General features: G+C 40.9%; 1 protein-coding gene across 1 annotated transcript in view; it reads left to right on the top strand.

The window, feature by feature from the left end:
• The window catches only part of gpr146 (G protein-coupled receptor 146), a 32,769-nt gene extending 19,604 nt beyond the window's left edge, over window positions 1-13,165 (top strand). Inside the window, exon 2 of the mRNA XM_062990321.1 lies at window positions 9,364-13,165. Within this exon, the coding sequence (XP_062846391.1) occupies window positions 9,406-10,395 (990 nt within the window). The 5' untranslated portion in view covers window positions 9,364-9,405 and the 3' untranslated portion in view covers window positions 10,396-13,165. The remainder of the gene's footprint in view (window positions 1-9,363) is intronic.
• The last annotated feature ends 258 nt before the right edge of the window (window positions 13,166-13,423 follow it).

Here is a 13,423-nt window from a genome sequence, read left to right as displayed (position 1 = left end):
CCCAGTCATGCGATAAGTATGGACAAGACAGGAAATAATATGGACTGGTTCACACACATGAAACTCCCCAGTCAGCACACTCACTGTATGTTCTGTTAGACATCTAAAGCTATAGGAATCATTTCCACAATAACAACGGTCTAAGTAAGTGGCATAGTATTGCTCAGAATTGAATGTAAACAGAGTTACTGTTTACTCTTGTGCTCTGTGCTCTCGGTGTAATCCTACACTCCTCCTTCCCCCAACCCATAGTCTTCTTGGCGATGTCAGGATCCCAAAGGCTGTAGAACTGGCAGGAGATCACAAACAACAACGTTACAACAGCAGGGAGTCACAGAGTGTTGTTTGTTCTAAACATGATACACTATATGGACTAAAGTATTGGGACACCCACCAGCCACTAACAGGTGTAATAAATCAATTATATGAAGGCAATTACATGTCTCCAACTTTGTAGCAACAGTTAAGTAAAGACTCTTTGCTGTTCCAGCATGATTGCACCCATGTGAACAAAGCAAGCTTTATAAAGACAAAAAAAAAAACTTAGTTTGAAGAAACTTCAGTGGCCTGTACAGAGCCCTGACCTCGGCTTCACTGTACAGCCTTGGAATGAACTAGAACATCAATTGAGGATATCTTGACCAACATGTAAATGCTCTGTTGACTGAATAGGCACAAATTCCCAAGACATAAGTCTTATGAGAAGCCTCTCCAGAAGAGTGGCTGTTATTGCTCAACAGATCACATACAGGTCACTCTATCTTAATACCACTTGTTTTTGACAGTTAAAAATCGGTGCATATGTGCCACGATTCGAATTGGTTATTCATTTAAGATGAAACGATATTCACACTTTACAAAGTTGCCAGGTAGGGGGATTTTCCAAGAAAAGGAGAATGTGAGGATACTTTCTTTATTTGTATTATTCATTTATTTATATAATGTTGGATTTGTTTTAAAATTTCATTTGTTTTTTTACACAATAAGCATTATGTGGCATAGTTTGTATCTACCTCAGAAATAAAAGAGCATTTATTATTTAGATAAATAAAAGATAAGCACAAATACATTATTTTATTTTATTATTTTAAAGAGAAATAATAAAAGGAAACTTTGTCATAATTTGTCTTCAATTTTATTTTGTTTAAAAAAAATTGGGGAAAAATCGCATCGTGAACCCAGTATCGTGAATCGTATCGCATTGTGGGTAGAGTGTATCGTTACATCCCTACTTGTTTTTGAAATGGTAGGGCAGTGGTAGTACTGGACTAGTAATCAGAAGGTTGCCGGTTCAAGCCCCGCCACCACCAAGTTGCCACTGTTGGGTCCCTGAGCAAGGCCCTTAACCCTCAATTGCTCAAAAATCATGTTCAGTCATAATTGTAAGTCGCTTTGGATGAAAGCGTCTGCTAAATGCTGAAAATGTAAATGGGTTATCCAGCAAGCTCATGGTCAGGTGTCCAGATACTTTTGGCCATATAGTGTATTTCTCAATAAGATGACCGTGTGGCACCAGATTGAACTTTAGTATTTAGATGTTTTTGGTTCTGTCTAGGTGAAAGTACACTGAACGTGTAAAAGGTTGAAGGATCACGTCCACTGGTACACACGTTGTGTATTAGATGTTTGGTGGTTTTTGTACTGAAGCCAAGCCAGCTTTTTCACAGCTGAGCTATGCAAGGCACAATAAGAATGCTCTGTTTGTTTTTTCGATCTATTTTAATGCATTGCAGTACAGAAATCTGAGGAATGCATGCTCACAGGCATTGACGTTAATGAACACGTAATACACACATAATAGAGATATCGATACAGAAAGCTAACAAGGAAAAACAAAGTTTCTTGGGAAGATGTTGCGCCAAAATGAAGTGCCAGAACAATTTAATACTCTTCAGCATAGATTGTACAGTTCTCTGAAATAGGAACTTTAAACCTGAGCTAACTACCTAATACTCGTAAGTAATTAATCAACACTGTTGATCATTTTAATTCATTGGGAATTCAATTCCTGTAATTCGTTGTTATTTGAATTGAGAGAAAATATTTAGATATTACTCACATCAGAGACATGTAGCAGCATGTACAGGTCCTTCTCCAAAAATTAGCATATTGTGATAAAGTTCATTATTTTCCATAATGTAATGATAAAAATTAAACTTTCATATATTTTAGATTCATTGCACACCAACTGAAATATTTCAGGTCTTTTATTGTTTTAATACTGATGATTTTGGCATACAGCTCATGAAAACCCAAAATTCCTATCTCAAAAAATTTGCATATCATGAAAAGGTTCTCTAAACGAGCTATTAACCTAATCATCTGAATCAACGAATTAACTCTAAACACCTGCAAAAGATTCCTGAGGCTTTTAAAAACTCCCAGCCTGGTTCATTACTCAAAACTGCAATCATGGGTAAGACTGCCGACCTGACTGCTGTCCAGAAGGCCATCATTGACACCCTCAAGCAAGAGGGTAAGACACAGAAAGAAATTTCTGAACGAATAGGCTGTTCCCAGAGTGCTGTATCAAGGCACCTCAGTGGGAAGTCTGTGGGAAGGAAAAAGTGTGGCAGAAAACGCTGCACAACGAGAAGAGGTGACCGGACCCTGAGGAAGATTGTGGAGAAGGGCCGATTCCAGACCTTGGGGGACCTGCGGAAGCAGTGGACTGAGTCTGGAGTAGAAACATCCAGAGCCACCGTGCACAGGCGTGTGCAGGAAATGGGCTACAGGTGCCGCATTCCCCAGGTCAAGCCACTTTTGAACCAGAAACAGTGGCAGAAGCGCCTGACCTGGGCTACAGAGAAGCAGCACTGGACTGTTGCTCAGTGGTCCAAAGTACTGTTTTCGGAAATCAAGGTGCCAGAGTCTGGAGGAAGACTGGGGAGAAGGAAATGCCAAAATGCCTGAAGTCCAGTGTCAAGTACCCACAGTCAGTGATGGTCTGGGGTGCCATGTCAGCTGCTGGTGTTGGTCCACTGTGTTTTATCAAGGGCAGGGTCAATGCAGCTAGCTATCAGGAGATTTTGGAGCACTTCATGCTTCCATCTGCTGAAAAGCTTTATGGAGATGAAGATTTCATTTTTCAGCACGACCTGGCACCTGCTCACAGTGCCAAAACCACTGGTGAATGGTTTACTGACCATGGTATTACTGTGCTCAATTGGCCTGCCAACTCTCCTGACCTGAACCCCATAGAGAATCTGTGGGATATTGTGAAGAGAAAGTTGAGAGACACAAGACCCAACACTCTGGATGAGCTTAAGGCCGCTATCGAAGCATCCTGGGCCTCCATAACACCTCAGCAGTGCCACAGGCTGATTGCCTCCATGCCACGCCGCATTGAAGCAGTCATTTCTGCAAAAGGATTCCCGACCAAGTATTGAGTGCATAACTGAACATAATTATTTGAAGGTTGACTTTTTTTGTATTAAAAACACTTTTCTTTTATTGGTCGGATGAAATATGCTAATTTTTTGAGATAGGAATTTTGGGTTTTCATGAGCTGTATGCCAAAATCATCAGTATTAAAACAATAAAAGACCTGAAATATTTCAGTTGGTGTGCAATGAATCTAAAATATATGAAAGTTTAATTTTTATCATTCCATTATGGAAAATAATGAACTTTATCACAATATGCTAATTTTTTGAGAAGGACCTGTATGTACCTGTTTATTACAGCATGAGTTTATTGCAACATGGGTGTTATGCCTAATTCTGCTCCCCTGCTGTCAAATGCAGTTGATCATTGAGGAGTGAATTATAATTCTAAGTCAAATGAAAAAGTCTATATTTAAATCTTACATACATTTCTTAATTCATTCATTCATTTTTATCTATAGCGCAGATTTATACTGGTCAGGGTCGCAGGGGCGTCTGGTTTTCCCAGAATCATTGGAAACAATTCAGCAACACATCTAATAGGGCAATTGAAGCCTAGCGGTCAATGTACTAGACTAGTAATCAAAAGGTTGCTGGTTCAAGCCCCACCATTGCCAGGTTGCAAACTGTTGGGCCCTTGAGCAAGGATGTTAACCCTCAATTGCTTAGACAATATACTGTCACAGTGCTGTAAGTCGCTTTGGATAAAAGCGTCTGCTAAATGCCAAAAATGTAAATGTCAATGTAAACATCTCAGACAGGATGCCAGTTTATAACATGGCCTTAGACACTCTCCTCCTCCCCCAGACCCAGTCCATCATGGCTGTATGTAGACGCTCGACCGGCCGATAGCAGTGCTGGTGATACCAACACTTGAACCTAGCAGTAGTGGGCTTTTGCACCACCTGAGCACCTGTATTTAAATCAATGGAATTATAAATGGGGAATCAATTCATCTCAGAAAATATTTAAACCATGGATAGGAAAGCTAGTAATTAATCACAATAAATCACAAAATGAAAATTTCTATTGTTCACCATACTCTTGTGGGCAAATATACTTACTTAGAAATAGGGAGAGCTTTGTTCAGTCTCCCTTTTGTCTAAAAGCCAGTTCACCACAGGATGTGTTTCTAAAGGTTACTCTTTTTTATTATGAGATTTCTTAAAAAATATCTTAAAATAAGCCGCTCAGGTGGCGCAGCGGTAAAATACGTTGGCACACCAGAGCTGGGTTTTCGAATACATCGTATCGAAACTCATCTCTGCCACCCGGCTGGGCTGTCTGGCTGGGCAGTCTGTACCGAGCATGTGTCGGAGGGGGCGTGTGTCTGTTGAGAAGCGTCCTCAGTCAACGGTTGAGGGTTGAATCAGTGGAGGATGCAATCAGGGATTGCACAAGACTAGATTAGGCGAGAAAACTGAAACAATCTTAAAATTGCTTAATTAATTTATAGGAAACTACTAATTATGTTCATAACTATAGCCTATCAAAAAAACAGCAAGTATAATGTAACTATAACAAATTCCTGGCACAAGTTGTGTGACCAAGGGGCAAATTAATGCTTTTTTTTAGGGGTTTCACAGAGCCTAATATTTCTAGTAACACACTTGACCATCAGAAGCAATATTATTTATTGATTATACATTATACATGATTTTTGATAACTATATTTCAGTGAAAAGCTATAGGTCTGGCTGGGTTCTAGCGATGAAGAATGGTTCTGGGATTAGTGACGAAGTGGTAGTTTTTATGTGATCTTAATCTGTGACCTTATCACGAACTGCAGCTTCTTAAATCCACTTCACACTGACCCTAGTGCATCATGTTTCACCCCATGAATACCCTAAACCTTATGCTTTGTTTGCCATAGAGAGTGACTGACCTTTCTACAGACCTGAAACCTGCCGTTCTTTGGTCAGGGTCCATAAAACAACATAACCTGCCAAGTAAAGGTGAAAAGGCCAGGACACAAGCCAGCTCATGATAAAGCTGCAGTGAAGCACATAGTCATTTTAAACATTGTGTTAGAATGTTGCTTCTTAAATATTTTAGGCTAAGTACCACCCCTGAACAAAACAAAACCTCCAAGTAGCACTTAAGTCGTCTTATAGGAATGCATGATCCCATATAGGCAATTATGCACAGTAGGTCTACATGTACAGAAAGCACTTACCATTAACATGTAAAATCCTAGCCACTTTAGCTCTGTGCTGTTGGCTCTTTCTATGTCTCATGATCTGTCTGTGCTGTCTGTGTTTAGATTAAAATCAGACGTGGGTTTTTCTTCTTATTCTCAACAGGCATGCCTGCTTTATCAGAGTTGGCTTTGTTCTTTTTGGCATCTGCTCCTTCAGCCTTGAGATAATGCTTTCTCGTCTTCTTTTATTTCATTTAACTGCTATCAATCAATTTATCAGCCATGCCTCCTGACACCCCTCCTACTGTTCTACTGTTTTATACAGCATACATCAAATTATAGCTCATATACAAATGAAATAATAGTATACAAGCTAGGGATGCATCAATACCATTTTTTCCCAACCGAGTACAAGTACATGTATTTTTGTACTTGCCGATACCAATACCTATTTAGAATACCCTTTTTTTTTTTAAACAAAAACACACGTGAGAAGTGACGAGAAGTTTAATGATACCACGTCCAAAAATGCACGTCAACAAGTAGCGAGTGATCAAAGTGTTTGTGCGCTGATGTGATGAAATCAAGGAGGAAAAATAAATGAATCTGAGTGGATTTGGCAACACGAATAGCATGGATTGTTCTGTAGTGAGTTGGAGGTTAATAAATATTTTTGCAATGTTGGTGTTTTGTTGTTATGTTTTGTAGAGAACGATCAGGTCAGAAATACAGTAAAATGTGTGTGTGTGCCGGTGTATTCTGATATGAACTATATCATCACCCTGTCCCACCGGTTTACACTCCTCTCCTGCATTTCCCCTCACACCGTATCCTGCGTTCTCATTGGCTGTTCGACATGTCACTCACTGCCAGTCGCACATCTCAGATCAGATATCCGACGTGCTAGAAAACTCGATCCGGTCGCCGAGCGCTCGGCGAGCCGGTCGGATCGAGTTGTTGGATAGTTCACACTTAGCGATCGAGAGCCGAGTTGTGAACGCCGAGTTGCTCCCGAGCCGGCAAATCTAGCGCCGACCAGTCGAAGAGAGAAAATCAGGGCACAAATCGTGTAGTGTGAACTAGGCATAACGCAGCAACGTGCACTAGGCACACGGTATCGGATGTTTAGTATCGGAGCCTCGTTTGCGAGTACGAGTACAAGTTAATGAGCGCGGTATCGGGCAAATACCCGATACCAGTATCGGTACTCATGCATCTCTAATACAAGCTAATGCCAAGTTCACACTACACGACTTTCAAGTTGCTCAGATTGCTGTACAAGTCGTTGTGGTTTTCACACTACACAACCGATCGGCGATATGATTTATCACCATGAGGAATCTCAGACGAGTCTGTCTGGTCTCCCAAACTACGTTTTGTCACGAAAACATACGCGAAAAGTGACATGGCGTATTACGATACCATGTCCAAAAATGCAAAAGTAGCAAGCGATCGAAGTTGTTTGTGCACTAATATGCAGCGTAAAAGCCAAGAGAAAAGAAAGTGAATGTGGGTGAAGGAGTGGGTTTGACCAGCAGGGATTGTCTGTTCTGTAGTGTGTTGGAGGTCAAAAAAATATTCTTTCTTTGTTTGTTTATTAGGATTTTAACGTCATGTTTTACACTTTGGTTACATTCATGACAGGAACGGTAGTTAGTCATTACACAAGATTCATCAGTTCACAAGGTTATATCAAACACAGTCATGGACAATTTAGTATCTCCAATTCACCTCACCTGCATGTCTTTGGACTGTGGGAGGAAACCGGAGCACCCGGAAGAAACCCACGCGGACACGGGGAGAACATGCAAACTCCACACAGAAAGGACCCAGACCGCCCCACCTGGGGATCGAACCCAGCACCTTCTTGCTGTGAGACGACAGTGCTACCCACTTAGCCACCGTGCCACCCAAATATTCTTTGTAATGCATTCTTTGGCGTGAAAGTCACAAATACTGTAAAGCTTGTGTGTGTGCCGATATATTCTGATATAAACTGTATTATGCCCATGTTCCACATATTTACACTCCTCCCCCTGGTTTCCCTTTTGTATTTTGTGTTCATAACAATCATAACAATTACAACCTGATCGCAACACCTTTCACAGTACATGATTTTGAGTCGCCGACAGGTCCAGATATTTAACATGCTAGATATTTTTCTCGAGTCTGCGAGCTATCTGAGTCTTAGATTGAGTCGTTGAACAGCTCACACATAGCGATCGAGCGCCGGTTTTCGAGCCCTGAGCGAACGCAGATTTGCCTCCGAGCTGCCACATCTAGCGGTGACCTGTAGTGACGGTGTGTAGTGTGAACTAAGCATAAAGTGCACAAGATCACAGTTTTATTTATTTTTTCCTTTTCATTTCACTGCATTCAACAGTTTTTTTTCTCTCTCATACCATTCAGTGTTGAGGAGAACTAATTATTTACACAATATGCTGCATAGGACACATCAGACTCACTCATATTTACCTGCTAAAGGGAAACCAGGCTCCTACTTGCCCCCTCTGTGGATCAAGAACCTCTATCAAACACATCCTCTATGCATGCCAAAAGATGAACAACACCAGAACAAAATTCTACAATACAAACCACTGGAAAATCTTTACCTCAGTCCCCTACAAAACACTCTTTACATTCTTAGAAGCACTAGGACTTGAAAAAAATCAAGTAAACTCTACGCCCCCACAGTCATGCAAAGAACATCCTAATTTCTATGTACACAAGTAAAGAAAGCAAACAACCCCTCTCTTTGACTTTTTCAAGACGGAACCTATTATTCAGCTGTGATAATAGCTATAGCAGCTGACATAGCTTTGAAAAAGAAAGAAAAAAACATTAGGGGAATTTATGTACCATATTTTTTTCTAGGTTGCATAGAAGGTTGCATAAAGAATGTTGTTCCAGAATGCTGTTTATTTATTTTAATGTTCTTATAGTTGACTATATTTTAAATTGAAATTCTGCCTAAAAATGTGTTATTATTTCTAATATAGCAATGCTATTTTGTTTGCTGTACAGCATTCCCATTACATTCTGTAACAACAAAATACCTTCATCTATTTACCCATAACATTAAAACCACCTCCTTGTTTCTACACTCACTGTCCATTTTATCAGCTCCACTTACCGTATAGAAGCACTTTGTAGTTCTACAGTTACTGACTGTAGTCCAGCTGTTTCTTTCCCCTTTTGTGCTGTTCTTTAATGGTCAGGACCCCCACAGAGCAGGTATTATTTAGGTGGTGGATCATTCTCAGCACTGCAGTGACACTGACATGGTGGGGGTGTGTTAGTGTGTGTTGTGCTGGTATGAGTGGATCAGACACAGCAGCGCTGCTGGAGTTTTTAAATACCGTGTCCACTCTATTAGACACTCCTACCTAGTTGGTCCACCTTGTAGATGTAAAGTCAGAGACGATCGCTCATCTATTGCTGCTGTTTGAGTTTGTCATCTTGTAGACCTTCATCAGTGGTCACAGGACGCTGCCCAATCTCTGAAATGAAGGGGCCTTGCTGATCAGTGCATCACATGGTGCTGTTTTATGTAGCCAGTGAAGTGGAATGAATGGTGTTAGTGTGGACACAATGACCATACTGTGTCTGCTGTGTTGATAGATTTTTTTTACCAGTTTATCTCTAGCATGTTTAAAGACTAGCTTAAAATATCTTGAGACTAACCATCAAGCTGATAAGAAAGAATCAGTTCCAGCATTAAATATTAGTTTAATCATATGTAATAAACTAATATTAACCTAGTCAGTATGAACAGTTTGATGTTAATTAACATTATCTGAACAGTGTAATAACACTGTGTATTCTTTTTTTCTGCAGTATTTTCCGTGAGCAGAACAAGAAGACGGAGGTGTTCTCGCAATGTGGAGCTGCATGGTTTATAATAAGACGGAAGGCGGTGCGGAACTGGCTCTATGCCAAGATGTGGGCCTTACCCTGTCAATATTCTCCCTTCTTTACCTCATCGTGTGCTTTCCAGTGGCCCTCTGCTACAATGCCCTGCTGGTTGTGGTGAACCTCTCTAACAAAGTGTCCATGACCATGCCCGACGTCTACTTTGTAAACATGGCCATTGCTGGTCTGGTGCTAAACCTGGTGGCTCCCATTGAGCTCCTGGGTCCAGATTTTATTCTCTGGCCTGCTTGGGAGCCCAACGACGAGGTTTACATCACCCTTCTGATCCTGTTTAACATCTCCTCCCTGGTCATCATGTATTCAACGGCATTGCTCAGCCTGGACTACTACATAGAGCGGGCACTGCCGCGCACCTACATGTCCAGCGTCTATAACACTAAGCACGTCTGCGGCTTCATCTGGGGCGGTGCCGTGCTCACAAGCTTCTCCTCCCTGCTCTTCTACGTGTGCAACCACGTCTCAGCCAAGATCCTGGAGTGCTCCAAGATGCAGAACAAAGAAGCAGCCGACGCCATCATGACGCTCATCGGCTATGCCGTACCGGCCGCCGCCGTACTGTATGCGCTCTGCCTCATCCTGCGTATTCGCAAAGAGTCCACACCGTTGGACCAGGACTCAGGAAGGATGGATCCATCCATTCACAGGCTGCTTCTGGCCTGCGTGGCCATCCAGTTTGTGCTCTGGACACCTTACTACACCACCCTGCTGGTGCTGACGGTGGCTGAGGCACCTGGTATGCGACCCGGTGGAACCTACGCCTTCTTGAGGAGCTTTTCATTGCTGCTGGCGTTTACCAGCAGCTTTGCCATGCCGCTCATGTACAGAAAGATGAACAAAAACTTCGCCCATAAGCTCCAGCGCCTGTTAAAGAGGTTGCATTGTGGGAAAAAGTCATGCCCTCACGAACGGTCTGTCATACAGCAAGTGATCACGTGAGGTCTCGCGTAGGATCTTTATTTCTCCTCATTGGCACTTGCTGCACAACCCACAGACCTCCGGAATGTGCCTGTAAACTGTGAAACTGGAACCTCCCAACGTCAGTTTTAACTTTTTAACCAGTTGCCTTTGGTGACATTCGGACTTTATTGTGTCCATTGTTGTGGAAAACAAGGATGACCAAGAAGAAACCACTAGATGTTTTTGTGGAAGCTGTCTTAATTATTTTTTAAATATCATACCAAGCTAACTGCCCATTTTCAAGAACTTGAACGTGTGTGTGGTAGAAGTCTGTTACAGTAAACCTACTAATGTGATGACCAATCAGAACTCATTTATCCTAGGGCAGCAAAAAAATGCTTGAGGTTACCCACAATGCTTTAAACTCCTTGGTGATGGATTAGAATTAATGCCTAGTGCACACTGCATGATTTTAGGTCCGATTTTTACTCAGAGTAGGTAGGCGCATAAACTTGGCTTATGCCACTTGTGTTAGGGGAGTGGTTTAGCAACATTATTCACTCACTCACTCACTTTCTTAAGCGCTGGAGCCTATCCCAGCTTTTCAATGGGCGCAAGGCACACAGTAACACCCTTGACGGGGCGCCAGTCCATCGCAAGGCAGACACACACACACACCCATTCACCTATAGGGCAATTCAGTGTCTTCAATTGACCTGACTGCATGTTTTTGGACTGTGGGTGGAAACCGGAGCTCCCGTAGGAAACCCACACAGACACAGGGAGAACATGCAAACTCAACACAGAAGGAGAAGGACCCGGACCGCACCTCCTGGGGAAACATTATTCATCCAGTTGCTAATCAGTTGCAGGGTCTCCAATGTTTTCCAACTTGTAATAAGCAACAGCCAATGAGAGTGTTAGGAAAACTCTCAGGGAGTAAGACTACAAGAAACAGAACAGCAGCAGATAAAATAGTGATGTAATACAATATACTTGACCGAATCATTAACTTAGATCACTATTCTAGTGTATGTCACCTAATATGCCTTGTGTCGCTTTATCCTGGTCATGGTTGTAGTGTGTCCGGATTTCACAGAATCACTGGACGCAATGCAGTAACACCACAGACCCACAGACAGCATGGTAGTTCATCGCAGGGCCTTGGCCACCTTTTTTAACATTGCAAGTCATGTCTGAATGACCAATAGCACCACTGGGGATTCGAAAGAAAATGCTTTAACAACCCTTGTATGCTTTTTGTCGCCGGTATTGTTAGGACCATAAGCTATGTGTGTGTGTGTGTGTATGCGTGTGTGCGTGTGTGCTGGGCTTAGTGTACACTGTTAGACTAATATAGGCCAACGGGCATTACCTGGGAATGTGCCATCTATGCACAAATTACCCAGAGCTATTACATAGAACTGCAAAAAAAAAAAAGTGTTGTGTGTGTGTTCTGCTTCTCATTTGCTTTGCTGCTCAAGCCTTTTAAACAGAAGGTCATGATTAAAAATAAATATATGTTGAGTCCATGAGCAGATTTAAAGTGTACCCCCCCCCCGTCTTCCCAGCTAATCTACTACCATTATGATTATTCTAGTTTAAATCAAAATCAGGTTCATTTATTTTCTCAAGTCATTAAATAAAGATTATATATATATATATATACACTGATCAGCCATAACATTAACATTATAACAGAATGATCCACCACCCAAATAATACCTGCTCTGTGGTGGTCCTGGGAGAGTCCTGACCATTGAAGAACAGCATGAAAGGGAGCTAACAAAGCATGCAGAGAAACAGATGAACTACAGTCAGTAATTGTAGAACTACAAAGTGCTTCTATATAGTAAGTGGAGCTGATAAAATGGACAGTAAGTGTAGAAACAAGGAGGTGGTTTTAATATTATGGTTGATCAGTGTGTCAGATCAGTATATATATAATTAATCTGATGAATAAATAGATGTGATCCAGTCCTAATTAGCAGTTAACCATGTTGCTATATTAATATTTCAGGCAGTTGATAGTGGAGTCGGAAAGCTCCTTCCTTTCAGCTATTTTCATTATTCATGAAGTGCAGTTTCTGAGCTACAGTAAGAAAGGTTGGCTAATGTTCCTGTAATTATTCACATCAATGTTGTAGATTTTCTTATGTTTCTTTTATCGTAACATACATCTGCATATCAGATCTGCAGGAAACTCTAACCTCAGTTAATAATCCTATTAGTTTGACAGAAGTTCAAGTGGTTACAGTCAACTATTTTAAAAGCAAATATTGGCAAGTTAAACCATTTTAGCTTAAACAAAAACTGGATGCTTAACAAAAATGACAAATTACAGAACAGCTTTTTAAATCCACACAGAGAAAATGTGAGCACCAGGACCGTGCTGCTTGCATCATTTTTACCTTTAAAGAATTCCTCTTCCTAACATTGTGGTTTGAGCCAATGGACTTTTTTTAAAAGAATATATATTTTTTAAAAAGAACGTACTGTACGTGTATTGACGGAAAATATTATCATTTAAAATCCATTTACTTAAGCAGAGCGAAGAATGTATTTAAGTTTAGTTAGCTAATCTTTAAACAAATAACAGTTGCAAAGCTTTGCTATTGTTAGTGTTTACGCCAGTATAAATGTATAATATAAAATATGTGTATATATTGTATTTCAGAGATTCTACTGGAATAGACACTATGACATTTCAGAATTACAGTGTTACTTTGTAGAAATGTATTTAGTTACTGTTGTATCAGCAATCCTTTCCCGTATTGAGTCAGAAGATAATAAACTAACAGAAATGTAAACAGAATATTTAATGTTGTTTGTCTCTTTGACTTTTATTTGCATTATTGCACACTCCATTCATGTTACACGTCAGTTGCTTATTACAACAAAAAAGACTAGAAAAAAAAAAAGCTTAAGGCCAAACAATTCTAGAGCCATCCATAACCATTGGTCCAGGATAGCATACTGGCTCGGCTCTGCTCTCCCTATCAGTCAGAACAGTGAGCCCCTCCATAGATACACTGGTTTATCAAATAATGTTCTGGGCTTTGAATGT

The sequence above is a fragment of the Trichomycterus rosablanca genome, chromosome 2 (assembly GCF_030014385.1).
Source record: "Trichomycterus rosablanca isolate fTriRos1 chromosome 2, fTriRos1.hap1, whole genome shotgun sequence".
Lineage (NCBI taxonomy): Eukaryota > Metazoa > Chordata > Actinopteri > Siluriformes > Trichomycteridae > Trichomycterus > Trichomycterus rosablanca.
The sequence above is the reverse complement of the archived record's forward strand: the minus strand, read 5'-3'. Positions and strand labels throughout refer to the sequence as shown.